The following is a 27141-nucleotide window of genomic DNA, read 5'->3' as shown; positions in this document are numbered from 1 at the left end:
TAAGCACAATGAGTCAATAGATGGAAAGGTACATTCCAAACACGCAACTATTACCTCTGTCGCTTATTATCGACTCAATTAATACCTGAATATCGGAGAGGGGTGGTTCAATATCACACCCTCGTCCACCTCTATTTGTTTTGATAGTAGAATGTAGTTTTCAAGCAATACAAATTTATCAGTGATCAGCCGATCAAAGAACTTGAACTTTGACTCCGTTGACGATATATAATTTAACTAGTTGAATTATGCTAAGATGGTCTAGCTCCGATCCTGCCCAACCAAACCTACAAACCAATTTATGCGGGACTTTTGCATCATACTATGGTTAATGATCAGAAAACATTGTCCAACCACCTAGAGAATGGCCTTAAAAAATGGAGGGAATGATTCCTCTTCATCACTGAAAACATGAAGCATTGATCTAATGAACTTAGTATTATTCGAGTGAATCAATGTTTACCTCAATGAAGAACAGTATGGTCATCTTGATCCAGTTCATTTGGTTAAGAATTCCGACTTCAATTGGAGCAATTGAGTTGCTGAGGCCATTGATTTGTGACCCATTTTGCCGATCCAGAATCTGAAATCTGTGAAATTTAAGAAGAAAAAGGAAACATCCAGATTGAAACATAGAACATTTGCATATTATTGGTTGAATTGAAACAAACACAATTCATGAGGTCTTACCAGAAGATTTCAACTCCTTCTATGGAAGCAAATTATCATCTGCCATAAGATTTTCCCGTCCAAACTTGTTTGACAGGATCCAGTTCTTCATTCAACTAAATCCCTGAACGTCTCAGCCTTTTCTGATCGATTTCTGAAGGCGAGCGTCTCGGAACAAATACCGAGACGATTCTTCAAAGGTATGCCCATGGCTATCCACAAATATGTGCTATTTGTTGACATCAATAAGTTTGAGAGCCGAATGAGTTACCAAAAATCTCTACATGAGCAGACACCACCATCAAAATGATGGAAGCGATGGGCATCCCTCACTATGATCAATCGGTCTGAAACCTTTGAAACGTATTTAATCCAATTATGGCAATCATTACAAACGCGGAGGTTCTTCATTACCCGTATGGGAATATTATTGCCCAAGTTCAGTAGTCCATAAGCAATTGCTAATTTCTCACTGTGAACGTTCATGGTTGGATCCTTCTTGCCTTCCTCTGTATCATTCAAAAGGCTAAAGCTATCTTGCACGTATCCAAGTTCGGATGTTCGTGTATTTAGATGTTCTATATACTCGTAGATCTGATTCGTAAGCGGATGGAGCTTATCCCCAGCATAGAATGCATGAACTGCGTTCTTAACTTCGATCCAACTACGACCAGGCTCTTTCTTTACTCCCCTGTCCTTCATCAATTTCCTTGACCAATCCCTATGAATCCATTTTCTAGACACTGCATAAATATTTGACAGTAGGACATAGGTTGCTGAGTCTTCAGGTTCCAATTCTAGGAGATGGCGTGCAGCACGCTCTCCTATTTCCATATTCTTGTGGATGACACAAGCACTTAAAAGAGTTCTCCATATCATTGCATCTGCAGGGATGGGCATCGCTTCTATGAAGTCGATTGCACGGTTCAAAAGACCGGCCCGACCTAGGAGATCCACTATACACACATAATGTTCAGATTTGGGAACTAAACCATGCACTTTAGACATGGATTCGAAGTATTCAAGACCTTCATTCACAAGACCGACATGGCTACACGACGACAAAACTCCCACGAAAGTAACATGGTTTGGCACGACCCCACAGTTCTTCATCTCTTCAAAAAGACAAAGTGTTTCCATACCGAAACCATGCTGGGAGTAGCCAGTAATCATGGCATTCCAAGAAATCACATTTTTTTCGGACATGTCGTTAAATTCTCTCCACGCATCATCTATGCTGCCACATTTCGCATAAAATGTTATCAAAGAATTAGAAGCTTCCATTTCAGAATCATATGCCGTTTTCAAAATCATGGCATGGATCTGTTGCCCTTGTTTTATGTTTGCAAGACTGGCTGCAGCGCTAATTGCAGACCCATACGTGAACAGATTGACTTCTACTTCACTCCTTAACATTTGAACAAATACCTGCAAAGCTTCTTCAAAGTATCCACTCTGTTCAAATCCTGAAACCAATGAATTCCAAGAGATATTGTTTTTATCATCCATTTTTTCAAATGCTAAGTATGCTTCCTGAATTCTACCACATCTGGCATACAGACTAATCAGAGCATTGTTAATCGAAAGATCGTCCCCAAAACCCGACACATACGCCTGAGCGTGAATTTGTTGGCCTTGACGGAGTGCCCGGATACCCGCACATGCGCTAATAGCACTAGAAAATCCAATATTGTCAGATACTATTCCAAGATACTCCATTTCATTAAAAAGTTTAAGTGCTTCAGAAAACATATCATGTTGCACATAACCAGCAATCATAGCTGTCCAGGAGACGACATCGTCCTCTGGTAGTCGTCTTAGGATCCCATGGGCGAGTTCTAATTTTCCATGTTTGGCATACATATCTATGAGCACACTACAAACATAGGCATTCAACCAAAACCCTGTCTTTATAACAAGGGTATGAATTTGCTCTCCTAAATCCAAGGCTCCCAAAGATGTACAAGTTTTCAAAATACTTGGGTAGGTGAACTGATTGGGTATCATACCTTCAATCTGCATTTGTCTAAATATTTTGAATGAATCACTAAGATTATCCAATTGTCCATAAGCAACTAGCATCACATTCCACAACACTATATTTTCTGTCTCTGTAGTAAGGAAAAATTTACGTGCAGTCTCCACATCGGCGCACTTCGAATAAAGATCAAGAAGAGAACCTTCGAGAATAATATCTGCAGACATTCCAGCTTTTAATGCATATGAATGTAGCTGCATTCCCTTATGAAGAGCCCCAATTGATGCACAAGCACTCAACAGACTAGCAACCGTAATACAGTCTAGTTTCATGCAATCTCGTTGCATTTTATGAAACAACTCCAGTGCCTTATCACTATATCCTTGCTGAACTAGGCCAGATATAAGTGAATTATACGAAACGCCATCCCGAAATTGCATTGTGCTGAATATCCGCTCGGCGGATATCAATTTCCCAGACCGGGAGTACAATGACACAAGAGCATTGCACACATATGTTTCAGAATGAAATCCCCACTTAATAACTAGACAGTGAAGCTGCTCTCCCAATTTAAATAACTTTTTTTTGGTAGAAGCACTTAACACACTTGACAATACATAAGGAGTGGGAAATATTTCTGATGCATGCATATCACAGAAAAGGAGAATGGCCTCTTCTTCAAGCCCATTTTGAGATAAACCTGAGATCATAGCTACCCAAGTAACAATATCCTTCATATATATGTCATTGAATACTTTTTTAGCTGATTCTATGAACCCATTCTTAGAATACAAATCAATCAAAAGATTAGCAACAAGTGAATTACTATCAAAACCATAATAGATTATCCTAGAATGTACCTGTTCTACATAGTTGAACGCAATGTTGCAACCAACACATGCCTTCAAAATCCCAGAAAAAGTATTTTCATTGGGAGTAATCTTTTCAGCTAACATGCGTCGGAAGAGACCAAACACCTGGGAATTCAACTTCTGCGCAACGAGGCCATGAATCATTTTATTCCAAGAGAAAACAGTTCTGTTGGGATTATCATCAAACACCTTCTGTGCGCCATTTAGATCCCCATGACGAAGATAATTATCAAGAAGACTATCGATTAATAAAGGTTCAACAGCAAAACCCGACTTCAAAATCCTGCAATGGAGCCTCGAAGTTTCAAGCAAGGACCCAAAATTCAAGCACCCATCTAGCAGCCAAAGATAGGTCTGATAGTTGGCACGAATTCCACGTTGTTCCATGAAATTCATCAGCTGAATGCTCTTTGATTTAGCTTGTTCCATATGGAGTGAAAACTCATCAAATGCATGAGAATTTGTGGCACCAACAGCATTGACACGAACTAAATTATAGCTTTTACTAACCCAATCAATGTACTGCGCCCAGAGAGCCAAAGGTTACAAGTGAAACAGAATCAACTGCATATCGTATTTGTTATAGGAAACAAAGAGAACTTACTTTTGACGTTGGGAAGGATGGTCGAAAACTGGAGGTGGGTCGTACCCAAACGCTCGCTGCCGCCATAGCTGTAGCTACGATAGAAGTGAATTGACGGGTACCATCTAGTTAGACAGAGAGAAGGATAGGGAGGGGGCCTCTAAACCCGTCTGTGGATGACATGTTTCGTGAGAAAGAAGGGGCAGAAGGTGAAAACGGCGGGGAGTGATGGCCAATGGCTGACTGCCTTGGCCGTGGGATTATGGTTTTCCCGCTACTTAATCCATCAAATAACCCTTTTTAAGGGAAAAATAAGACTATTTTTTTACACTTAAAGACCAAAGGTTTCAATTAAACATGAGTTATCGTGTTAATATTTGTAAATAAAAGACTCTAATTATATGCTTTAAAAGTTCAATTTATGCCTTTTTTTTTTTTTTTTTTCTTCTTCTTCTTCTTTTTGATGAGCCAATATTCTCTACCGATGATATTAAGATGTTCCAAATGACACTAGAGTCAATGTAACAGCCTAGATCCACTGCTAGCCTATATTGTCCTCCTTGGCTTTCCCGATTAAGATGTTCCAAGTAATACTAGAGCCAATGTAACAGCCTAGATCCACCGTATATTGTCCTCTTTGGCTTAGAGCCAATGTAACAGCCTAGATCCACCGTATATTGTCCTCTTTGGCTTAGAGCCAATGTAACAGCCTAGATCCACCGTATATTGTTCTCTTTGGCTAGGCTTTAAAACGCGCCTGTGGAATTAAGATGTTCCAAATGATACTAGAGCCAATGTAATAGCCTAGATCCACCGCATATATTGTCCTCTTTGGCTTTCCCTTTCAAGCTTTAAAACACGTCTGTTAAGGGAAGGTTTCCACACACTTATAAAGGGTAATTTGTCCTCCCCAACCAATGTGGGACATCACAATCTACCTCCTTTCGGGGCCAGCGTCCTTACTAGCACACCGCCTCGTGTCTACCCCCCTTCGGAGAACAACGAGAAGGCTGACACATCGTCCGTTGTCTATTTGTAACAACCCAAATCCACCGCTAGCAGATATTGTCCTTTTGGCTTTCCCTTTCAGACTTCCCCTCGAGGCTTTAAAACACGTCTGTTTTCACACCCTTATAAAAGGTAATTTGTTCTACTCCTCAACCAATATGGGACATCATAGCCAATCACCAAAATGGTGCAAAGTACTAGTTGAAATAGAACTAATCCTCTCCATAATAGAGGTATAATGGGAAAGCTTAGAAAGAAAATCTCAAAAAAGATAGTATTTAGATGAGTACTAGTCCGTCACAAAACTCTAAAAGATGCATTTCAAAATTGTAGGAATAACGACAATAAATAATAGGCTAAAAGAAACCATATAAGATCATTTCCACCATCTAACTCGCAGGCTAGTGCTTGAATTACAAACAAAATATAAGGATGTCTTTGGCATCCACAAACCTAATTAATACCCAACAAATAATTATGATTATTGAAAAAAACTGTACAGAGATTTTACATTTATACTATAGCTACCCAAACATTTCATTTTCAGTTAAAATAAGGAAGTTGAATCGTTCCTTTTACGAGCAGGAGAATCAAATCCATGTCTAACTTCCACAGGCCATGCACTCCTCACGATTTGTTAGAGAACAAACCATCTGTGCCATTTTTGTACTCTCATCTTCCTCCTTACCCTTTTCCTGCACAAACCCAGCAATGGAATTTCATTATTATGTAATGTTGTAGCTAAGCCAGTGCCTGAATCCAACAGTTTCCATTATATTATACAGTACCTCCTTTAGCATTGATGTATCGACCGTAAATTTGATGGCATCGGCTGCAGCTCGTGTTCGTAGATAATACATTCCTGTTTTCAATCCCTTCATACATAGCAAACAAAAAAATTGAATCAATATTGTTAATAAGATGAATGCAACTATGACAGTATTTCAGTTTGACAATGATATGTACCTTTGACCAAGCATAGAAGTGCAAGGAAGTGAGTTTTCCAAAATTTGGTTGGTCTATGTGAATGTTGAGGCTCTGACTTTGGTCGATGTAGCATCCTCGATCGACAGCCATGTCGACCAATGTCTTTTGCTTGATCTCCCAAACAGTTCTGAGTTAAATATATTAAGATCATGTCAGAAGGACAAATCAACATCAAGTGCAAGGAAAGGGAAATGCAAGGGAGATCAATCATACTTATAAATAGCTCTTAGCTCATCAGGGATTTCTTGAATCTTTTGAACAGAGCCATTCTCATAGATAATCTTGTTTTTCAGTGCAGGAGACCACAAACCCATCTCCGTTAAGTCATGCAGGAGATGCTTGTTCACAACAACAAATTCACCACTGGGGGATGGAAAGAAAGATTTTAGAATCCACATATATTATTAATACAAATGGCTCTAGAAGTTCAAACTGAAATGAAGACCTTAGAACTCTGCGGCTGTAGATGTTAGAAGTGTATGGTTCAAAGCACTCGTTGTTTCCAAGAATCTGGCTGGTAGAAGCAGTTGGCATTGGGGCCACAAGAAGTGAATTTCTAACCCCATGTTTTGCTATTTGTTCTCTGAGAGCATCCCAATCCCATCGCTTCGAAGGAGTTACGCCCCACATGTCAGGCTGAAGAACTCCCTGAAAATATATTGCCAATATAAGAAAATGTGTAAATCAACATAGCATTTATAAGATTAAAAGTCCAATATTTTGCCGGTACACACCTTACTAACAGGACTGCCAGCATACGTTTCATAGGAGCCTTCCACTGCAGCAATCTCACAAGAAGCTTTAAGAGCATTGTAGTATATGGCCTCAAATATATCTTTGTTCAATTGTTGAGCCTGGCATTGAAGAACAAGTTTAGTTGAATGTAAGAGGCTAAGAGCAGAAGGCAGAGATAAAGGCCTGAACTACCTCGGGTGAATCAAATGGCATGCCCAGTAGAATGAAAGTATCCGCAAGACCTTGAACACCAATACCAATAGGTCTGTGTCTAAGATTAGACCTTTTGGCAGTCTCAACGGGATAGTAATTAACATCAATTATCTTGTTCAGATTTGTTGTCACTAGACCAGTTATCTAATTACACAAAGAATAGACAACCAAGTCATTAGATTAGGAAAAAAGAATACACATCATTATAAGTAAATTAAGAAATAGTACCTCAGCTAATTTGTCGAAATCGAAGTATCGATTTTTGAAACTTCTACTGCCAACAAGCTTACATGGGTGAGATTCCATTGGAACACCCTGCAGTTTTAAAAACAGTATGGAGTAAATTAAGAGGTAAAGTAATGATCCACAAGACAACAGGATAGACAACAGGATTTTGGTATAGCCCACCTTCTCTCTGACAAAACGAGGTAGAGCAATTGAAGAAAGATTACACACAGCCGTCTCTGTTGGGCTTGTATATTCAATAATCTCTGTACATAAATTAGAGGATTTAATGGTTCCAAGGTTCTGCTGGTTGCTTTTCCTGTTACAGGTATCCTTAAATAGCATGTAAGGGGTTCCAGTCTCAATCTGAGATTTTAAGATTTCAAACCAAAGATTCTGTGCCTTGACAACCTTCTTGGCCTTTCCCTACAAATTACACAAGATCACAATCAATACAAGAGTCAACAAAAGTTGCCTATATAGTTGCAGGTATCAATAATTGAATTTTATTTACCTGTTGTTCATATCTAACGTATAGTTTCTCAAATTCTTCACCCCAGCAATCAGCCAAACCTGGGGCCTCATTCGGACAAAACAATGACCATTCTCCATTACTTTGGACTCTTTCCATGAACAGATCAGGTACCCAAAGAGCATAAAAAAGATCTCGAGCTCGATGCTCCTCCTAAATATATAACATTTGGAGATTGATTATAGAATGAACTGAATAGAATGTCGCATTAAGTTCACAAAATATATACGTAGAAAGTAATTACCTTTCCATGGTTCTTTCTAAGATCCAAAAACTCAAATACATCTGCATGCCATGGCTCCAAGTATACAGCAAATGCACCTGCAAGTGGCAGTTAAAATGTGAGAATGCAAACAAAGATTAATCATATGAAACTCAATGGAACCCAATCTGCACACTACCTTTCCTCTTGCCTCCTCCTTGATCAACATATCGAGCAGTATCATTGAAAACCCGCAGCATAGGCACAATCCCATTAGAGGTGCCATTTGTTCCACGAATATAACTGCCCATAGCGCGAATATTGTGGATGGAAACACCAATGCCGCCAGCCGATTTGCTAATAACAGCACACTCTTTTAAGGTATCATATATGCCTTCTATACTATCATCCTTCATGCATATGAGGAAACAGCTGCTAAGCTGTCACGTCAATGAGAAACCCCATGAGATTCATGCCCAAAAGGCCAAATTTTCTAATCAACAAAATATATCAACCACGATCATCGTTATTAAAAACAGATATCAATTAACTCAAAACATACTTGGGGTCTTGGTGTTCCAGAGTTGAATAGGGTGGGAGAAGCATGAGTAAACCAGCGTTGAGACATAGTGTGGTATGTTTTGATAGCAGAATCAACATCATCTTTGTGAATACCAACAGCAACCCTCATTAACATGTGTTGTGGCCTTTCCACCACCTTCCCCTGAACTTTCAAGAGGTATGATCTTTCCAGAGTTTTGAAACCAAAGAAATCATAATCAAAGTCACGGTCATATATGATCTCACTATCCAAACGAGCAGCATTCTGGAAATGAACAACAAAAGGAAGAACGAACCATTAAATAAGCAATCATCTGATTCCTAGAGAAGGTAGTACAAGCACGAACATGTGGGCTAGCCAAACCACTTACAGGCATCTAAATTCTAATTAATCAAGCATGATTGAATAAACAAAAGGCCATGTCCAATCAATAAATCCCCTACACAAATTTCATTGTAGAGGTATGCATCACCAAAGGCACATAATATTAAAGAAAGAATAAAAGATTACCTTCATGATTACTTCATAAACATCATCAGCTATGAGAGAAGCCTTTTGTCCTGATCTTTCACTGACATGGTTGTACATATCTCTGATACTGAACACCATAACAGATAAAAAAAATCAGATTCAATTTAATTAACCACTGCAGTTCGATGCTGGAAATGAATCATCCAGAGTAGTAGCAGCATATGCCAAACTTACGTTTCTGAAAATGACTTTTTTGTGTTCTTGTGCAAATTCGAAACAGCAATTCTTGCAGCCAACTGGATTAAACAAACAAGCAAAGTAATTAGCGAGTCAAATCATACTCATTGGCAAACAACCACCAGATATATATGTCCATCAATAAACTACTATCCAACAAGAAGCCAGACATGTAATATGTACATATCTACAACCATATGTCAATTGACTCAGATGCCCTATGAACCCCTAAACAACATAAAAACAAATTGAGAAAGTGAAAGTAACCCGATGAGACAAAATCCAGTTAGGGTTGAAAAATTAACAGAAGAATCCAAAAGGTTAGTTCGGAAAATCAAGATCGACAACAACAATCATAACGAAATCAGAAGTTGCAAAATCGACGGCCCCGGATTGCGAAATAGATGGAGAAAATAGCGAGAACTCACGGATGCATAGTCCGGATGGTTGGCGGTCATAGCAGCGGCAGTTTCGGCGGCCAATTCATCGAGTTGGCTAGTAGTAACGCCCTTGTAAACGCCAGCACAGACCTTCTGGGACACCAAAACTGGATCACAGTGGTCACTACTAAGGCCATAACTAAGCTTCTTCAAACGGGCAGTGATCTTGTCGAAGTGCACTGCCTCTTGACGCCCATCTCGCTTCACAACGTACATCTTTAGAAGAAGAAACTAACCAAGGAATTTCGTCGAACAGGTTCTGTGCAGAAACAGGGGTGAGAGAACAACTGGGTTATATAGAGAATTGGGATTAGCAGAGAGAGAGAGAGAGAGACAAAATGAAATTTACGAATTTTGGAGGTGGGAATTTCAGAAAGTTCGAAATTTTCCCGCGCAAACCATTGGATTTTCTTCTTTTAGCGGGGAAAAAATCGGTGGGATTCTTGATTTTTCTTTTGTTACTTTGTGGTAATGATCTTGGTGGCGGGCACAGAGGACTCAGAACATAGCTATATATTTTCGGTGGGTCCCACGTAGTTAATATAATTTCAAATAATTATAAATCATTTAAATTCACAAAGTAAATAAATAAAATTTAAAATTGATTTATTTATTTATAGAACTATATTATTAATATTATTAATATGCTATGCTAATTTAGATGTCTCTTTCTTTATAAAATTTTAATTTTATCATCATATATTTTTATTCTATTTTTTTCATGTAGGACCAACTTGGTATGAAATTTTAAATCGTATATGCTAATGCTATTTGTTTCCTAATTAAGTTATAGTATTAATTCTTATCGTTTAAAGTATTATTTTTATAATTTTACGAGCATAATTCTCTTCTTTTTTTTTTAATAACAATTCTTTAAAAAAAAAACAATCCATCATTTGACATTTGTGTTCGAGCATCCGAATCTTTTAGACCAAACTTCAAAATATAAAGTTTCATATAATTTCAATTTAACCTATGATTTTAAAAGATATACATTACATAAACATGTTGCAATCTTAATATATTTTAGTCGATAATTTATTAATTATTGTCTTATAAATTAATAGTTTAATTTTCACACTTTTAATCCAGGTATGAAAATAAGAAGAAAAAACAAATGTTTACCTTAAAATTTAGACTTAGTTAATAATTTTATCTATATTTAAAATATTGTAACAACTTAGTGTTTTTTTCTTATTTAATAAAATTAATTATGTAAGTTTATCAATTAGAGGGAGCTAATATATTTATAACTTACCTTTTATAAGTTATTAAATAATAAATATAAATTCTTTAATTTTGAATTAATTTATTTATAATTTAATATGTAAAACTTGGGGGAGAAGCTTTGGATACGGTGGGCGTGCGCGAGAAGGTAGCGGGCAGCGGGCGGGTTTTGGCGGGAATTTTGTAATTTGGGCACAAGTGGTGGAGCACCACCTCCGATTTTTACGGTTGTTTGTACGTCCACCGCGCCCCCTTAAATTGACCGTTTCCCAACTGTCATTTTTTGTTTTTAATACGACCACACGGAAGGCCACGCATGTCATTTAATATTTAACGTTCGATAAAACAAACAAATAAAACAGACACATCCATCGAGAAGAAAATGAAAACATTGTTTTTTTTTTTTTTTTTTATTTCTCTCATTTCTCCCTTATTTTAATTTTCATGTCTACATTGGAGATACAATCCTCTACAAATACTTCCCACGGATTAAAATGTGTCAGGGCACAGCGTAACTAAGAGAGCCATTTCATTTAGGGTGAGCCCGTGTGGTTATGGGGGCGGGCACGAGCGGTCTGGTGTACGAGCCAATTGGTCAGACGACGAGGACTGAACTTATTAGATATTAGTATTAGCCGCCTATTCCCGAAAGAAAATGGGATAATAGAAAGAACGGTAAGCGCGGGAGCTATAGGATTGGTTTTCCCCGACCGGCAGCAGCTGGGTTTCCCCATCTCTCCTAAACTTCCCCCGGTCTGCGGCCCGAGCTGTATGAGGCAAAAACTCGTCTCACGTACGGTTCGGAGGCCATGTGTGTGTAATGTCACACATTGGTTGGGGGACAAGAACAAAACACTCTTTTTTTATGAGGGTGTGAAACCTTTCCCTAACAAACACATTCTAAAGATTTGAGAGGAAGTCTGAAAGGGAAAGCCCAGAGAGAACAATATCTACTAGCGGTGGATTTGGGACATTACAAATGATATCAGAGCCAGACATCGGGCGATGTGATAGCCTTCTCGCTCTTCCCTGAAGTGGGGTAGACACGAGACAGTGTGTCAGTAAAGACGCTGAGCCCCAAAAATGGTGGATTTGGAGGGGGTTCCACATCGATTGGAGAAATGAATAAGTGTTAGTGAGGACGCTGGCCCCAACGGGGAGTGGATTGTGATGTCTCACATTGGTGGAGGAGGAGAACAAAACACCCTATATGAAATGGTGTGAAACCTTATTCTAACAAACGCGTTTTAAAGCCTTGAGTAAAAAAAAAAAAAAAACAATATCTATGCGGTGGATTTTAGTAGTTACAATATAAAGTAAATTTGGTGAGAATTTTGGTATCTTTTTGCTAACTAATATAATTATTTTGTTTATAATTTATAATTTAAATGAAATCGTCTGTTTAAGTTAAATAGAATTTTTAATTATAATTCTAAAAAATAATAAAATTATGGTCTTATGGTTCATAGTTTATAGTACAACAACATCACCTCATCTAAATTTCTGTCCATATATCTAGTGTTTGAAGCACAGAAACTACCAACTACGTACATATCATCGCAATAATATGATAGGTACAAGTTTTCGTGATCATGACTTTATTTTTTTAATCATACAGTCTCATGGTGGCTTAGACCCACACATGTCCATGTTAATATGGCATTATCCGAGTGGGACAGTGACTTTGTTTTTTTAACCAAAACGTATCAAACATAAATGTTGTCTTTTACTTTAATGCTCGACATTTTCCTTGTTTTGAAGGAACACAAGATTTTATTTGCACTCTCGAAAACGCTTTCTTCAAACAAACAAAATATGATTAAACCGTCACTTACGGGTAGACTTTATTTTATGGTGTATGTTTTGGCATGCTTATTCCATATTTGTTTAAATTATATTTTTTATTTTGCTAAATTAAAAAAAAAAAAAAAATTGCGAATTACCCAAAAAAAAAAAAAAAAAAAAAAAAAATTGGAAAACTAAATCTAAAAACGCGTGAAAAGGCCTTTAAAACATAAATAGTTTATAGGTCATTGCAACCACAATAAATCCATTTAAATGTTTTAATTTTCACTTATTACAATTAAAGTCTTCAAATATTACAATTAAATTCCTTAAATATTACAAATTCTACAAAATATGGTAAAATTAATAAAAATAACCATGCCACAAAATGTTAATAACCCACAATTTTGTAGCTAAGGAAAGACGACAAAAAAAAAAAAAATGGTCGAGTTTCAAAATTAGAAGACAATATAAAATTATTTTACAAACGATAGTCTAATATTCTTCAAGATAATCTAGACGAGGACGAACAATCCAATAAATTGTTATACTGTCGTGTTTTAATGTGCGATGAATTTTAAAAAAGCTCTAATATATTGTAGATGAACTAGTTTCAAAATAAAACATGACAATTATTTTGTGAGTTGAAATTAGTTGATGAAAAAAAAAAACAAGAAATTAGTTTATGAAAAAAAAAACTAATTTTGATGTGTATAAATTTATTTATTTTTTGTTTATGAAAACAAGAAGTAACAATATATTTGTCGTTGTTAGTGAAGAAAATGTTATGAATTGCTTAAAAATACATTATCCGTACCCATAAAAACAATCAAGAGACAAATTTAGACTAAAGTAGAACTAGAAGGTTTATCGACGATGAGCGGAGAAAATTATCCGTTTTCTCCGATCATGTTCATCTGCGTAAGCACAGTGAGGACCGGCGGAGTTTTGGAGTAATCGAGACGCCATTAACAGCAAGCGATTATTGCGAGGATAAGGTAGGGCGACGGGTGCTCTTTCTGTACTCCACCTTGTCCAAAACCCCTCCTGATCACGTGGTTATGCGTCTGGCATTTGCTTGCGGTTTCAACTAACCCCATTTTGGCGATTATCTTTTTCATACTGCAACTGCTCGCTGATTGATTCCCTTTTATTTATCGGACGCGGATGATCATTGATGTAGCCACTGTGAAGTCAGATTGTAATTGTTCCTCATCTTTTTTTTCTTACGGTGGTTGTGCTTTTTATTTTCACGTTTGGGTACTGATTTGTCGGATATTTGAGTAGATTTCAACTGATTTTAAGAGAGTTATGGCGGAAGACAAGGAGTCGACCTCGGTTCCTCTTAGTCAAGTTGATAATGGCGGTCAGGATCTTGAAGATCCTGTCAAATCCAAATCTCCTTCGAGTTCTCCCAATTCGTCCACTCGTAAGGTCTGGATTTCATTCCTGCTCTTTAATCTCTGCCGTCTATTTTTGTTTTCTTTTGATTGGGTGTTAGATGGCTCCGATTCATTTGGCCGGGGCTAGGCTCTTTTTCGTTGACGATCTTCTTCTAATATTTGCCCCCGATTGGTCTAAGGGATGTTGAATTATTGATGCTCGAGCCGGTGGTGAATCAGTTCGGATTAGGATTTGATAATTCCGAATATGTGCAGAGCGACTTAAGACTATTATGTGGAAATTCTGAATCAACTTTGATTATGAGTTGGGTTTTAGGGATCGTTGCTTATTGGATGATCGGGAATGATCGAGTTCATACTTCTGATAATATAATGCATCGTAGGAAGTCGTCAAAGTGGGCACTCAAAAGTAATATGGACTTAACTAGGTTGAGTATTGTTTTTTAAGATCATAATTGGGTTATATCTCTTTCGATTCAAAGCGCTCAATGATAGATTTATTGTTAATTATAACATTGGTTATGTTATTAATCAGACTGTAATGGTACAGTCTAGCAGAAAAAAGTCAGCAGCAGGCAATAATTAGTAGAACAATGGCCATGAGATTTGTGGTGTTGGGTGGATTTGACTGGTTTTTGATTCTGCCAATATTTTGCTGGGTCGAAATATGAAAACTGGTATCCTGAGTCTACGAACTCGATGAAAAAGTGTCCAAATTTGTTGCCGAGAATTTTTGTCGAAGGCCTAAAATTGTCGAGGACTGTTCGTTCTTCAATCTGGAGAATTAATCTCCTTTAGAATGAAAGGCAAATATTGAGTCACTTCTAATGGCATCGTTTGTGTTAAGCTACTATCCCATCTAAAAGACCTTCCTTTAGGTTGAATGTTCTGTCACTCCCTTATCAAGTATATTACCAGCTATTCTTCATCTGTATCCAATTTCATACAAGGCTCATAAGTGGGAAACTTGTAAAAAACACATCAAAGGATTTTATGATGAAAACCTCAACTTTCAATGGGATCATGTACTTGATGTCATAATATAGGGTTTAAAGATATACTCGTTCGGTCAATATGTAGGAAATTCTATTCCTTCCCTTTTCTTAGTCGTATATTGAATGCTTAACATGTTATGTCTTCTCATTTTGTTCTTTCTTTTTCTTCTTCTCTTAATTATTGTGGTTATTATTTTTTTCGTTGTTTGGATACCAGACGTTCCTCTTTCTTTCATTTGAATCTGACCTTTAATTCCCCGTCCATATCCTGTCCAGGCGTGCTATTATGTTCTCCAAAGCTGGGTGTCAAAGAAGTTTATGACTGGATGGTAATTTGGCTGGCCATTACCTTTCACTTATGGCTCTTGCTGCATCATAATTTCTGACATTTTGTTTGATTATTCATCCTGCAGTGTGGTTCTTTTCCCCGTTGCTGTTTCCTTTTTTGTTACATGGTGGTTCATTCAATTTGTTGATGGTTTCTTCAGTCCATTATATAAGCGGCTTGGAGTTGAGATATTTGGTAAGGCTTACTTCTATGCATACAAATGCATATTTGGACGTAAATAATTGAAAACCTCATGTTGGCATCGGTGCAAATAATTTTAGAACGTTGTTGCATTCTGCAGAGAAATGAACAACAGTTTTCAGATTATGAGTTGAAGATGCTCATCACTTGCATTTATTTACAGTTGTGTCGCAAACATTAGAATACTTGAGCACTCACTTCCTACTGCTCATTGCAATTTTAGGATAACTTTTTCCATTTGATGGTTACTAATGGGGTTATAGATTATTTCTTCCCCTTCCACTGCTTGTACTGCTGTGCCACTTTCGTAAAACTCTTCCATAGACTTGGATGTCAAAAGGAGAAACTAAGAAAATCCTGGAGAGGCTACATATGACATCTAGAAATATGAAGAATGATTTTTGAAAATAAGCATCTTGTACTGTCATATATATGTCCTAAAAACTACATTTAAGTCACAAAACTACTGCCACCATTGAGAGAAAATTTTCTTTCAGATCTTCCCTTTAAATTTCCTGCTTTGCTTGGGTTGGGCAGAGCAATAGGTTAAGCTGTATTCTTATGTCCATGCATAAATAGGAGCTGAAAAAGGAAAGTACAAGGATATTGGTTCTCATCATGTCAACGGAGGATATGGGTAGTTCTGATATTTGTCAGCTTTCTATAAATTGGTCCTAGCTTTACAGTCTAGGTCTAGGTAAAGTTTGCTTTTATAGACGTTTTAGGTAAATGAAAATTTTCTTTCTAGAACTCCTATGGTTGTGGAGTATGCTATGCATCATAACCTTGCCTTGCATATAAGTTCATCATTTTCGGGTAACGTCGCTTAACACAGGTTTTTCTGATGCAGGACTTGGGTTCATAACGTCTTTACTTTTTGTATTCTTCGTTGGTATATTTGTCTCATCATGGTTGGGTGCTACACTCTTCTGGCTTGGAGAATGGTTCATCCAGCGAATGCCCTTTGTCAGGCATCTATATTCTGCCTCCAAACAAATTAGTTCGGCAATTTCTCCTGGTAATTTTGTATAAGCACTCATATTCTGGTTACTATGTAATGTTGAATGGCAATTTGCGGTCCCATGAGTAATATCTTATGTATAATGGTCTCAAATTCAACTACGAGTTAATATAATAAGTCTCCTATGCAGATCAAAATACCACGGCTTTCAAAGAGGTTGCAATTATTCGTCATCCACGTATTGGTGAATATGCATTTGGGTTTATTACTTCAACTGTTACCCTCCAGGTAATAATCTTCTATGCAATGTAGACCATATCTGCTAGCAACTCTTTAGTACATAACCTTTGATAAACTGCATTTCTTCTGTAAAAACTAATCACGTAACTGAATGCACAAATTCTCAGTGTGGAATGTTGGATTTGACTCATTTTTTCCTTTCAATTAAAGGGGGAGAAGTGTGCCAAAAAAAGGAAAAAAAAAAAAAAAAAAAAAATTAAGGGGGAGAAAAAAGAAAACAAACTTTTATGAACACTGGCTAATTGTAACATCTAATGACTATTAGCTTTCTGGTGTATGTGGTTCTGAAAAGGCACATGTTTATCAGATTCATGTTTCAAGCAATGCTTATAGTGAATAAAGAAAAAACTGAGTATTCCAAAGACTGATCGCATTCCATTTCTATAGGCTGTTTTACAATTTCTTTAACAATTTAACTTTAAGTTATAAACTCTCTGTAATAATATTAGTTGAGAAATACATCTTTAGTTCATATACCTTCCCCCATTAGGACTTCAGGAAACTAATTTCTACAGACATTATAGACCTCAAAGAAAATTGAGGAAGCAATTTGGTAAATATTGTTGAGACAAAATGAGATAGCCTCCAATAACTTACTTTGGAAAGAAACCTGGCGGTATAGATAGTCACATCCTAGAAGACTTGATTGTCTTTCCTATCTGATCTCCAAGTTCTATACACAGATTAGAGCATTCTCTATATCTACTGTTCCATTAAACTATAAATAAACGTGGAGTTCCCCTTGAAGACCGCTAGATTTCGACTAGTGGACGAAGAAATAACTCAAGTCACACCTATTACGGTCGATAAAATGTTTATGGAAAGATCATCAACATACGCCGCTTATGCAATACGGACTGTCTCAGAACCATCTTTTCTGCTTTGCCCTCTGCTCAAAATTTTCAGAACTCTCTTTGAAAAGCTTAACCTGGCATAGTACTTTTCTCCATCTCTCTTAAGCAATTGGACAAATTCAAGTGGATTTCATGGAGAAATCTCGAGTCATTTGTGAAAATGCTACCCAAAAGAAATCTCTGAGGGAAAGTTTCCTCTAACACGTTACTTTGGCTTCAGTTATCTACTTTTTCTCTAGTCACTGGTAGCTTTAGGCTCCAACGTTTTGGATTATGCCATCTTCGTACGGAACATTGACTGTATGCTTTTCTCCATAACTTTCACAAATTTACTCTACGCAGTTTCTTTGCCCTGTTCTTGGTAATCTTATAATTACTAATTGATTTTCATTGCAGAGAGAGAGCGAAGATGAAGAGCTATGCAGTGTTTTCGTGCCAACAAATCACCTATACATTGGGGATATATTTCTTGTTAGTTCAAAGGACATCATAAGACCAAACCTGTCGATTCGGGAAGGCATAGGTATGTTACCTCTCTTTAATTCAAAGCTCGCTGTGGCCTATCGACTAAAAAAGGTTCATTCGTCTGTTTTCATAACAATACTTACAGCTCTTTCAGTGCATAAGATATGCTATTAAGTTTATTCCACAAAGAAGTTCAGTTTGATGCATCGGACTGCATGTTCATTTAATCTATAATGTGAGACATAACTTGGATTTTGGTTCTAGAATCTGCACCTGTGCATTTACACCTAAAAACCTCAGTAAAAGAATTGAGAGGAATGAGATAGAAACCATCAGCTAGCCATAAACTAGATCATGAATTCATCCCACTCATCTTTTTCATCTCATGTTCTTGCAATTGTGCAGAGATTATCGTTTCTGGCGGTATGACAATGCCACAAATTATTACACCTTTGGAGAGAGTTGATAGACAGGCCGAGACAATAGCTTTGAACAGACTAAAGTAGTGGCATGAAGAACATGAGAGATCCCTGGTAATATGAGAAGTTTCTTGCCCTATGAATAGTATGAAAGCTGGCTGTACTTGACGAAGAAAGGCTTGTATGCAAAGGCAACCATTTTGTATTCAAGTGTGAGTCATAAATGGTGGTGTTCTTATTAGTTGTTACTACATTTATTGATGTGTTTGTAGGATTTAGGTACCCATTGGGTGTGTTTATAGCGTAATCATAGGAATGATAGAAATCTTTTGGTGGTCACTATTGTTACACTTCTCAAACTAAATAGGTCAACATAAGAATAATGTTACAATTTGTTTCTAAACACGATCTTGAGGTTTGTATCGATTAAAATTCTATGTTAAAAATGTATAGATGTGAACTCTGAAGTTTTGAAATGTACCCGTTTATACCATTTGTATCATTTTATTTAAAAATAATAGTGAACACTTGTCCTTGTATAGTTAAATTCTAAAAATTTTGTGCGTGGATCAATTAAGATTATTTTAAACTATGCTCGTGTTTATATTCCTTAATCATCAGTCGCAAATAATTTTTATAGATTAAAGTATATAACATACAAGAATGGAAGAACTAAAAAAAAAATAATACTAATTTTAATAAAATTAAACTTTACATGAATTTTAATGAACAAATATACAAATTTAGAGTAAAAATTATTTTATATGTTGGGTGAATTATTTATTTAATTTTTTAAAAGGCAAGGCCTACTCTAGCGATAATAATAATAATTAATATTTGTTCGAAACAACCATAATTAATTATTTTCATCCGTATAAAAAAAAAAAATCCAAGTGCTTCACTCGCGGATTATTGAGAGCTCCAAGCCAACCAATAGTTCCTCTCCCAGAAACCCCTTAAAAAACCCTAGATTTTTCAATTGATCGAAATTTCGTCCCGTCTAGCTCCGCTGATTGCGTTTTCCAACACAAGTTCCGGCGAGATCTTTCGTTTCGCGGGTCCGGTGAATTTCTAAAGATTCGATGGACTTCGACGAGTACGACTACTTGGAGAAAGCTGTGGAGGATCAGGATGATAAGGAGGCGAAGAAGGCAAAGAAGGGCGAGAGTGAGAGGAGCGAGAAAATCACCAGGAAAAGAGAGGTAGACGAAGAAGCTGGCTCTGGTGGTCGCGAGGACGAGGAGCTGAAGGTCAAGAGGTCGAGAAGTGAGCATGAAAATGGGAAGGAGGATAGGGATCCGTCGGGCCGAGGGAGGGATCGGCATCGGAGAGATAGAGAGGAAGAAACGGATGGGGGAAAAGAGAGGGATAGAGAAAGGAACCGTGGGAGAGATAGGGGTAGCAGTGAGAAGGAAAGGGATAGAGACAGAGATAGGGAGGAGAGAGATAGAGACAGACATAAGGAGAAAGAGAGGGAGAGAGACAAGGATAGAAGGGATAAGGAGAGAGATAGGGAAAGACATAAGGAGAAGGACAGAGAGAGGGAGAGGGATAGGAAGGACAAGGAGAGGGAGAGGGAGAAGGAGAAAGAGAGAGAAAGAAGAGAAAGGGAGAAGAGGGAGCGGGAGAGAGAAGAGGAAAGATCCCGGCGAAGCAGGAGTCGGTCTGTTCGGGAGCGAGAACGCGAAGTTGATGTCAGAGAAAACAGGTAATTGTTCATTTCTGCATCATTTGTTAAAACTGGGATCTTGTAAGTTTACCGTTGACTGTTGGGTGTTGCCTGCATACGTTATGGCCGCCTGTTACTCGTGGTTATTCTTGAAAATTCTAGTGCAGTGTGCTTGAAAAAGAACAGAGCTTTTCCAAGATAGATGAAAAGATAGGAAATTGAAGGATACGAACTCCCAATGGGAGGGGAAACAATCATCCAATAAATAAAAGAAAGAAAAGTTCTCAAAAATTACAACAGCCGAAAGATAAACAAAACATTTAAAAACTTGAGTATGATCTAGCAACTCTGAAAAGAACAACATGAGAAGCCAGGCTAAGACAACGAAAACCACTTTCACTGAGCAACAAACACTGCTCCAAATCTACAGCCCAAATGTAGATCAACATCAACTGGAAAACTTCGAAAGCTGGATAGAAAAACTCCTTTACGACAAGCCATTAGCTTTCCAACCTAAGGCTCTTAAGTTAAATTTGCTATTAGATTTGAAATCTTGCAACCAAGCATTCTACTCGGTTTATTTTTAATTTTTTTAATTTTTTTTTAACTCTGTCTTTGTCGCTAGAAAGGATATAGCTCAAGCCAATTTTGAATTTTCACCCCAGAGTCTCTTCTGAAATTAAGCACTCAGCACTCAGTTACTGGCTTATTCGTTGATGCTCTGTGAAAACTTGTGCAGTAAGCTGACTGCAAGAAGTCTAGGATTAGTTTGGAACCCGACTGTACTTTCATATGTCAGAAATGGTAGGACATTGATAAGCATCTAATGATAACGACCATGGTGTTGTAATCCTAGAAATCCTTCATTTTATGTATTTATTTTTAGTTTACTCGGGATTTCCTAGAATGAAAGTGTTAAACGGAATCATAAAAGTTAAGAAAATGTTTTCCGAGTTCGTTTTTTATTTTTATTATTCATTCTCTTTTCTTGGTGCATTCTATTCGCTAAATTGCTGGTATACAGTGATGGTCTTATCTTGAAGGCTTAAATGAAAAAAATAAAAGATTTGGCTTTCGTGTAATCACTGTCCCATAACAATACAGAGTGAGAAGAAGAAACCTGAGTGGTTCTTAATTTCTTAACATTTTTTGGGTTGAATTACTATATTGTCCTTCATTTCCCCCCCTGATGTTTTGGGTGTGCGAATGGTAGGAGGATGAAGGACAAGAAAGACATGGTGGAGCCAGAGGCTGATCCAGAGAGGGATCAAAGAACTGTATTTGCCTATCAGGTTGATAGTCTTCCACGGTTATTTTCCTTACCTTTCATGTTTCTGTTTATATTTTGCTTATATATTTTTTTTCTTCTCTGTATTCTTTGTACAGATGCCTTTGAAGGCCACCGAGAGAGATGTTTACGAATTCTTTTCAAAAGCTGGAAAGGTATTTGGAACTTATTATTGAAGAGAAGTATTTTGAGTGTTTATTTTTTCTTTTGCTGGAAGTTAACAATTATATGTATTAGCAGTCATAGCAGTCATACTTTCATCTATGTAATTTCCATGTGTCATGCCCCTCATACATGTTCACATCTATAGCATGTATTACAATAACATTTTTGTTGCAATGTTATTGCTACAAACGTTATGATTGCTTAGATATTGAGATAGATTTGCTTCATATTGCAGTTACTGTTCCTCTGCCTTCAGTTTCGAAACTATAATCAATTTCTTCTATCTCAACATTCTGTTTATATGGGGTGAGTGAAAATGTATATGAGTTCTGTCGTCATCTCATTGATGGTCTGGTGCTTTGCCCCAAGTGTAAAGAATGGAAACCTTTATTGCTCTTCTTCTTGCTGGCTTCCTAAATAACCTGCTCTCGTTGTTCCTTCTATTTTCAGGTTAGAGATGTGCGGCTGATCATGGACAGGAATTCTAGACGGTCAAAAGGAGTTGGGTATGTGGTCTTGGGATTAGCAATTTTTATACTGCATGCTTGTGATCTTGTTAATATGGTTATTAACATAGTAGTTTTCAAGTATCAAATTTAACTGTATTTTTAAATGAACTAGCAATGCGATAATGATGAGGGATGGTGGGAATACAATGCAGTCATGTTTAATCAATTCATGCTACTTGTTCAAGGTAGATAACATAAACCTGAGGTTTTCTTTGTTGTTTTCCCCATCGTACTCCTAATTCTGCTCTTCTATGTTTTTGTGCAGATAAGAAACAGTCCTAACTCCTATGACTCTGTTATCTCTGTTCTCTGGTCTTGGTTTTACATTCATTTCTTGGCATTATGAAATGTTCTTGGTTCAAATTAACTTTCAGACTTGATTTGTGACACTTCATTAAAATGAACATGCTTGGTTGTGTATCATCATCACTCCGTTGTTGTTGTTGTTTTTTTTATTTTTTATTTTTATTTTTTTTTATTTGAACAAATGCAGAAAGGCTCTGGCTTGGGTTTATTTTTGGGTCTAGTATTAAAATAATAAATAGTAAAGAGAAATTTGGTCTTCTGTGGCATCTTGACTTCCCCATAGTGCCTACTGTGTAATGATTCTCAATGATGATTTTTTTTTTGGGATTATGTGCAAATATGCCCATTGAAAAGATTAGGAAGGTTGATGAATAATCACCATACGATCTCCTCCCACCTCCTCCTTCTAGTCTAAGCTGGTCATCTGCTATTTGGTTTTGTGTTGGCTCTTCATTTGATGAACTAACCTGACTATTAAACCAGTCAGAAGAAACTCAGAAGCTGAAAAGAATCTTATGCTTTGTTAACCTGCCCATTGTGTATTTCGTTTATCTTATGCTTTGTTATGTTTATTAGTTTTGTTGTTTCATGCTCTAATAATTTTACTTTGGGGCATTGATTAAACTGCAGGTATGTTGAATTTTATGATGCGATGTCTGTGCCCATGGCTATTGCTATCTCTGGTCAACTACTCCTCGGTCAACCGGTAATGGTTAAACCTTCAGAAGCTGAAAAGAATCTTGTTCAATCAAATACGTCTGGTGCGTCTGGTGCAGGGCCGTATGGAGCAGTAGACAGGAAACTTTATGTTGGAAATCTACATTTTAACATGACCGAGACTCACCTTAGAGAGGTACTAAAATCAATTAATTTATGCGGGTTTTTTCTTGAGACATTCGCATTTGATTTCCTTTCGTGCACAGTTATTTTCTATACAAGTGACAATGGTAGACTGTCATTGAACAAGAAACAAGTCTATGCGTCAATATCATTTGCAAATGTGTATGCAGTGAACATGATTTTCCTGCTGTAAAATCAATAGTCTATGAATAGTAGATGCCATGGCGGGGAATTTAAAGTTGGTTTCTACGGTTTTTAAAGAATTATATCATTATATCTTTTTGACTACGATAGGTAGCTCCTTTCTATTGGATAAATTTCACAGGAAATCACAACCTAACTTGCCAATGACCAATTTGAGAGGTTCATCAATCTCTCCCCGCTACTGTCAGGTTAACGGACTAAATACAAACAAACATCCTAGTCTTCACCAAATACAGTTATAAACAATGACACAGAAATTACTCAACCGACTGGGGGAGTTATTACCTCCCTGTTAAACATATTTAAACAAGGAAGCCAACTAAAATCGGTTCTTTTACATGTTAGAATTGGTCACATTTTTGTTTTGCCCTTCCTCGAATAAACCTTCTTGATATGAGCTCTAACAGACTATCACTTCTTTTCTGATTAGATTTTTGAAGCATTTGGTCCTGTGGAGCTTGTGCAACTACCTCTTGACCTTGAGTCAGGTCACTGCAAGGGTTTTGGATTTGTTCAAGTGGGTAATCATTTATTATCAAACTTTTCCATTTTTAGATGTACTATGTATCATAGTTAGTAGTTCATAATGATCTGTCTTAATTTTTGAGTTTCCAGTTTGCTCATCTAGAGCATGCAAAGGCAGCTCAAAGCTTGAATGGGAAATTAGAAATTGCTGGCCGAATTATCAAGGTAGCCTTCTACTATATCCTTTTAGAATTTGACTTGTGTTTATTACTAATATATCTGTTTGTTATTAGCACGTCTCTGAAAAATGATGACATTCTTGACTTGATGTGTTTAACAATACTGTTTGTATAGGTTTCATCTGTAACAGACCACATTGGAGCACAAGAAAGTGTTGCAAAATCAAATGACCTTGATGATGATGAGGGGGGTGGTCTGGTTAGTGCATAGTTTTCTTTTACAATTGAAAAATAAATACCTATCTGTAAGTCTTTTAGCATGGTTCCCTTTTCAGACTCCTCTAAAGGCTTGATTTGAACTACCTTCTTTTGATTGCTTAATTAGTTGGAGTTTTGCATCAAATGAGAGAAGAAAAGAGAAGAAAAAGGACGGGCCCATTGTTTGTGAACTGAACTACACACATTGAGTCCTGAGTGGCCAAGTCTTTAGCCTTTGAATAAATTTGTAGGGTGTGTCAAATATTGATTGAAGGCACTGATCTACATTCTCTAGAATGCACTTTAAAGAATATTAGGTTCCTGTAGAATTCTTAGACTCTGGGATTCTGACATGTCATAGGCTCACAATGGGAGCTAGAAAGATGGATCTCTACTTACTTTAAAGCTGAATAAAGTTGAAACTATTCACATGTGAAGGAATTGATTGGGAAATATATTGAAACAACACCTGCTAGTTGTAGATACATTTACGTTGTATAGATTATTCCCTGAATTTTTCTTATATTAGATGACAACACAGGGAAGGAACACGTTGAAATTGTCAATTGCTGATGATCTATTGTCATCATCAAGGAAGAATGATTCTTCCCTGGGGATTCACATACCGAGTTATTTAGACATATATTTCCAATGTTTAACACCTTGCTTAAGCTTTTTTATTTCTCACATATATAAAGGAAAAAGGAGAAAAAAAGAAAAGAAAAGAAAATGAGACTATTGGCTTTAGACTATGAGCATACGTCATATCATTTAGTGATGACGGTTGAACTATGCTGATTGAAACTTCTCTTTGATTACTTCCAACTAGTTTAGTTACACTTTTTCTGTGGCTTTTGTATATTTCATTACATTCAATAAAATATTCCTTTATCGTCAGAACAAGATGTTTGCTAATTGCAACGTTTAATTGCAGGCATTGAATGCTCAATCAAGAGCTCTGCTTATGCAGAAGCTTGACCGTACTGGTATTGCTACTAGGTTTGTCTCCCTTGGTGTGATTATGTTGCAAGATGTCATATTTTCCTTTTGTCTCCTGATTTGGTTGTTTTCTTTTAGAAAAAAAAAATATTGACCAATGAAAGTTAACTGCTTCATGGTTATTGCTTCGTGGTTTCAGTATTGCAGGATCTCTTGGAGCTCCAGTGTTGAATGGGTCAGCCCCAAATCAGAGATCTACGACCAGCTTGCCTCTAAATGGTCAAGCTGCAGTTGTTGCACCAGTACTTCCTGCAAATTTTACTCCACCAGTTTTACAATCTGTTGGAAGTCCTAGTGAATGTTTACTACTGAAAAACATGTTTGATCCATCTTCGGAGGTACTGAGCAATTGTATTTTCTGCTCTCATCTTTTAAGAAGAATTATTTATAAGATTAATCATTCTGCAGACCGCACCAGACTTTGACTTGGAAATCAAAGAAGATGTTGAAGAGGAGTGTTCTAAATATGGTCGCGTTAAACATATATATGTGGATAAGTGAGTACTTATTATCCTGTCCCCATAATCATAACTATTTCAGATCATAATATTGTTTTATGTGTGCACATTTTTTTGTGTGGGTTAGAACTTATATTTCTGTTTTTTTTAAGCCATAGCGATATTATTTATGGCTAAAATGCTTGAACAGGATCTTGTCTTCTGTTCATGTCTTTCTCAAATTTGTTTCATTCTGTGTTGCGGCATTGACTTGGATCTTTGATCCTCATTTGCAGATATACTTCCGGAATAGGGATGGAAAAAAAAATTACTAACGCGTTCATCGATGGAGAATTTTTTTCCTCTTTAATTTTAGGATGGTTATGGAAAGAGGGCTTTCCTACGCTGACACTAGCCCTGAATTATTATAAATATATAATAACTATACTTGACCTACAAACTTTTTCTGTACATACATGCATATACATTGTAGGCATATACATTTTCATCGTCTTTTTCCCCTTTTGTTGTTTTACATTGTGCAGAAACAGCACCGGATGTGTGTATCTGCAATATGATACTATGGAAGCTGCTATAAATGCTCAACGTGCAATGCACATGAGATGGTTTGCAGGCCGACAGATATCGGTCTTGTTCATGGTTCGTTATTAAACTCGAAATCTCTAATCAGTTCTTGATAAATTTCTTAATACCTTTTAGACTGGAATTTAGATTTCCCATTTTCGACTTCTCAACATCATTTTATTCTATCCTTGCAGCAACCTCAGGTGTATGAAGCCAAGTTTATAGGAGCTTGAATACACTATTTGCCGTTCTCATCATTTAGGAGTAAATCAGAAGATTCCTCTAGCCATCCCTGCTTTATATTCTTTCTTGGATGCTGCCCCGTCAATGTCTAATGGCTCCACTTTCTGTAATAGGTGCTCATAGAAGTTACAGGTTAAAATCGAGTCGATTATCTTCATAGAAAAAAAGGAAAACGTTGTGTTGTTTTTGGTGTGGATATGGTACCTATTCTTGATTTCTGCACTAATACATTATTGTCAAGCGAATACTTTTTGTTGGCTTGGATGGATGCATATAAGTGTTGACTTGCAATGCATTTTGCAGAACTGCCGCTGAAACACTTTTTTTGAGTTATTTGAAGTC

The 27141-nt window shown here is 36.9% G+C and overlaps 4 protein-coding genes across 5 annotated transcripts; 2 read left to right on the top strand and 2 right to left on the bottom strand.

Annotated features, from left to right (window-relative positions):
* On the bottom strand, nt 1–4380 carry LOC111781082 (Pentatricopeptide repeat (PPR) superfamily protein). The gene is made up of 3 exons (XM_023661503.2): nt 4124–4380; nt 691–4041; nt 1–590 (listed from the first exon to the last, which is right to left on the bottom strand). Exons 1-2 carry the CDS (start codon nt 4187–4189, stop codon nt 937–939), a joined length of 3171 nt encoding a protein of 1056 aa, XP_023517271.2. The 5' UTR covers nt 4190–4380; the 3' UTR covers nt 1–590; nt 691–936.
* A 1026-nt stretch (nt 4381–5406) lies between these two features.
* On the bottom strand, nt 5407–10141 carry LOC111782127 (ribonucleoside-diphosphate reductase large subunit). Its single transcript, XM_023662925.2, has 16 exons — nt 9703–10141; nt 9272–9333; nt 9077–9164; nt 8567–8830; nt 8204–8444; nt 8047–8123; nt 7785–7955; nt 7454–7696; nt 7274–7360; nt 7025–7189; nt 6832–6951; nt 6543–6745; nt 6311–6460; nt 6077–6224; nt 5899–5985; nt 5407–5805 (listed from the first exon to the last, which is right to left on the bottom strand). Exons 1-16 carry the CDS (start codon nt 9928–9930, stop codon nt 5713–5715), a joined length of 2427 nt encoding a protein of 808 aa, XP_023518693.2. The 5' UTR covers nt 9931–10141; the 3' UTR covers nt 5407–5712.
* Nucleotides 10142–13548: 3407 nt separating this feature from the next.
* Nucleotides 13549–19145, top strand: LOC111782126 (protein LIKE COV 2). 2 transcript variants are annotated; one of them, XM_023662923.2, is made up of 8 exons: nt 13549–13927; nt 14014–14160; nt 15401–15453; nt 15538–15647; nt 16504–16671; nt 16805–16902; nt 18165–18291; nt 18639–19145. In XM_023662923.2, exons 2-8 carry the CDS (start codon nt 14038–14040, stop codon nt 18737–18739), a joined length of 780 nt encoding a protein of 259 aa, XP_023518691.2. In that variant the 5' UTR covers nt 13549–13927; nt 14014–14037; the 3' UTR covers nt 18740–19145. The 2 variants fall into 2 exon arrangements, with proteins under 2 accessions (XP_023518691.2, XP_086976447.1); XM_087120321.1 differs by having other exon boundaries at nt 13549–14160.
* Nucleotides 19146–19549: 404 nt separating this feature from the next.
* On the top strand, nt 19550–27128 carry LOC111782125 (uncharacterized). Its single transcript, XM_023662922.2, has 13 exons — nt 19550–20360; nt 21535–21613; nt 21708–21764; nt 22225–22280; nt 23220–23442; nt 24064–24150; nt 24249–24323; nt 24453–24536; nt 25470–25534; nt 25674–25872; nt 25943–26031; nt 26517–26631; nt 26751–27128. The coding sequence occupies exons 1-13, from the start codon at nt 19735–19737 to the stop codon at nt 26787–26789; spliced, it is 1794 nt and encodes a 597-aa protein (XP_023518690.2). The 5' UTR covers nt 19550–19734; the 3' UTR covers nt 26790–27128.
* The last annotated feature ends 13 nt before the right edge of the window (nt 27129–27141 follow it).

This window comes from Cucurbita pepo, chromosome 19 (assembly GCF_057944985.1).
Source record: "Cucurbita pepo subsp. pepo isolate OVF chromosome 19, ASM5794498v1, whole genome shotgun sequence".
Lineage (NCBI taxonomy): Eukaryota > Viridiplantae > Streptophyta > Magnoliopsida > Cucurbitales > Cucurbitaceae > Cucurbita > Cucurbita pepo.
The sequence above is the reverse complement of the archived record's forward strand: the minus strand, read 5'-3'. Positions and strand labels throughout refer to the sequence as shown.

Bases quoted from the DNA above. Each gene is read 5' to 3' on its own strand.
- LOC111782127 (XM_023662925.2), bottom strand. From the start codon at position 9,930: ATGTACGTTGTGAAGCGAGATGGGCGTCAAGAGGCAGTGCACTTCGAC. The intron at 8,124-8,203 runs GTAGTGTGCAGA...TGCCACTTGCAG, and splicing joins AGGAGGAGGCAAGAGGAAAG to GTGCATTTGCTGTATACTTG. The intron at 6,746-6,831 runs GTGTGTACCGGC...ATATATTTTCAG, and splicing joins CTGGCAGTCCTGTTAGTAAG to GGAGTTCTTCAGCCTGACAT.
- LOC111781082 (XM_023661503.2), bottom strand. From the start codon at position 4,189: ATGGCGGCAGCGAGCGTTTGGGTACGACCCACCTCCAGTTTTCGACCA. The intron at 4,042-4,123 runs GTAAGTTCTCTT...CTCTGGGCGCAG, and splicing joins CATCCTTCCCAACGTCAAAA to TACATTGATTGGGTTAGTAA.
- LOC111782126 (XM_023662923.2), top strand. From the start codon at position 14,038: ATGGCGGAAGACAAGGAGTCGACCTCGGTTCCTCTTAGTCAAGTTGAT. The intron at 15,454-15,537 runs GTAATTTGGCTG...TTCATCCTGCAG, and splicing joins AAGAAGTTTATGACTGGATG to TGTGGTTCTTTTCCCCGTTG. The intron at 16,903-18,164 runs GTAATAATCTTC...TTTTCATTGCAG, and splicing joins CTTCAACTGTTACCCTCCAG to AGAGAGAGCGAAGATGAAGA.
- LOC111782125 (XM_023662922.2), top strand. From the start codon at position 19,735: ATGGACTTCGACGAGTACGACTACTTGGAGAAAGCTGTGGAGGATCAG. The intron at 23,443-24,063 runs GTACTAAAATCA...TTTTCTGATTAG, and splicing joins CCGAGACTCACCTTAGAGAG to ATTTTTGAAGCATTTGGTCC. The intron at 24,151-24,248 runs GTGGGTAATCAT...TTGAGTTTCCAG, and splicing joins AGGGTTTTGGATTTGTTCAA to TTTGCTCATCTAGAGCATGC.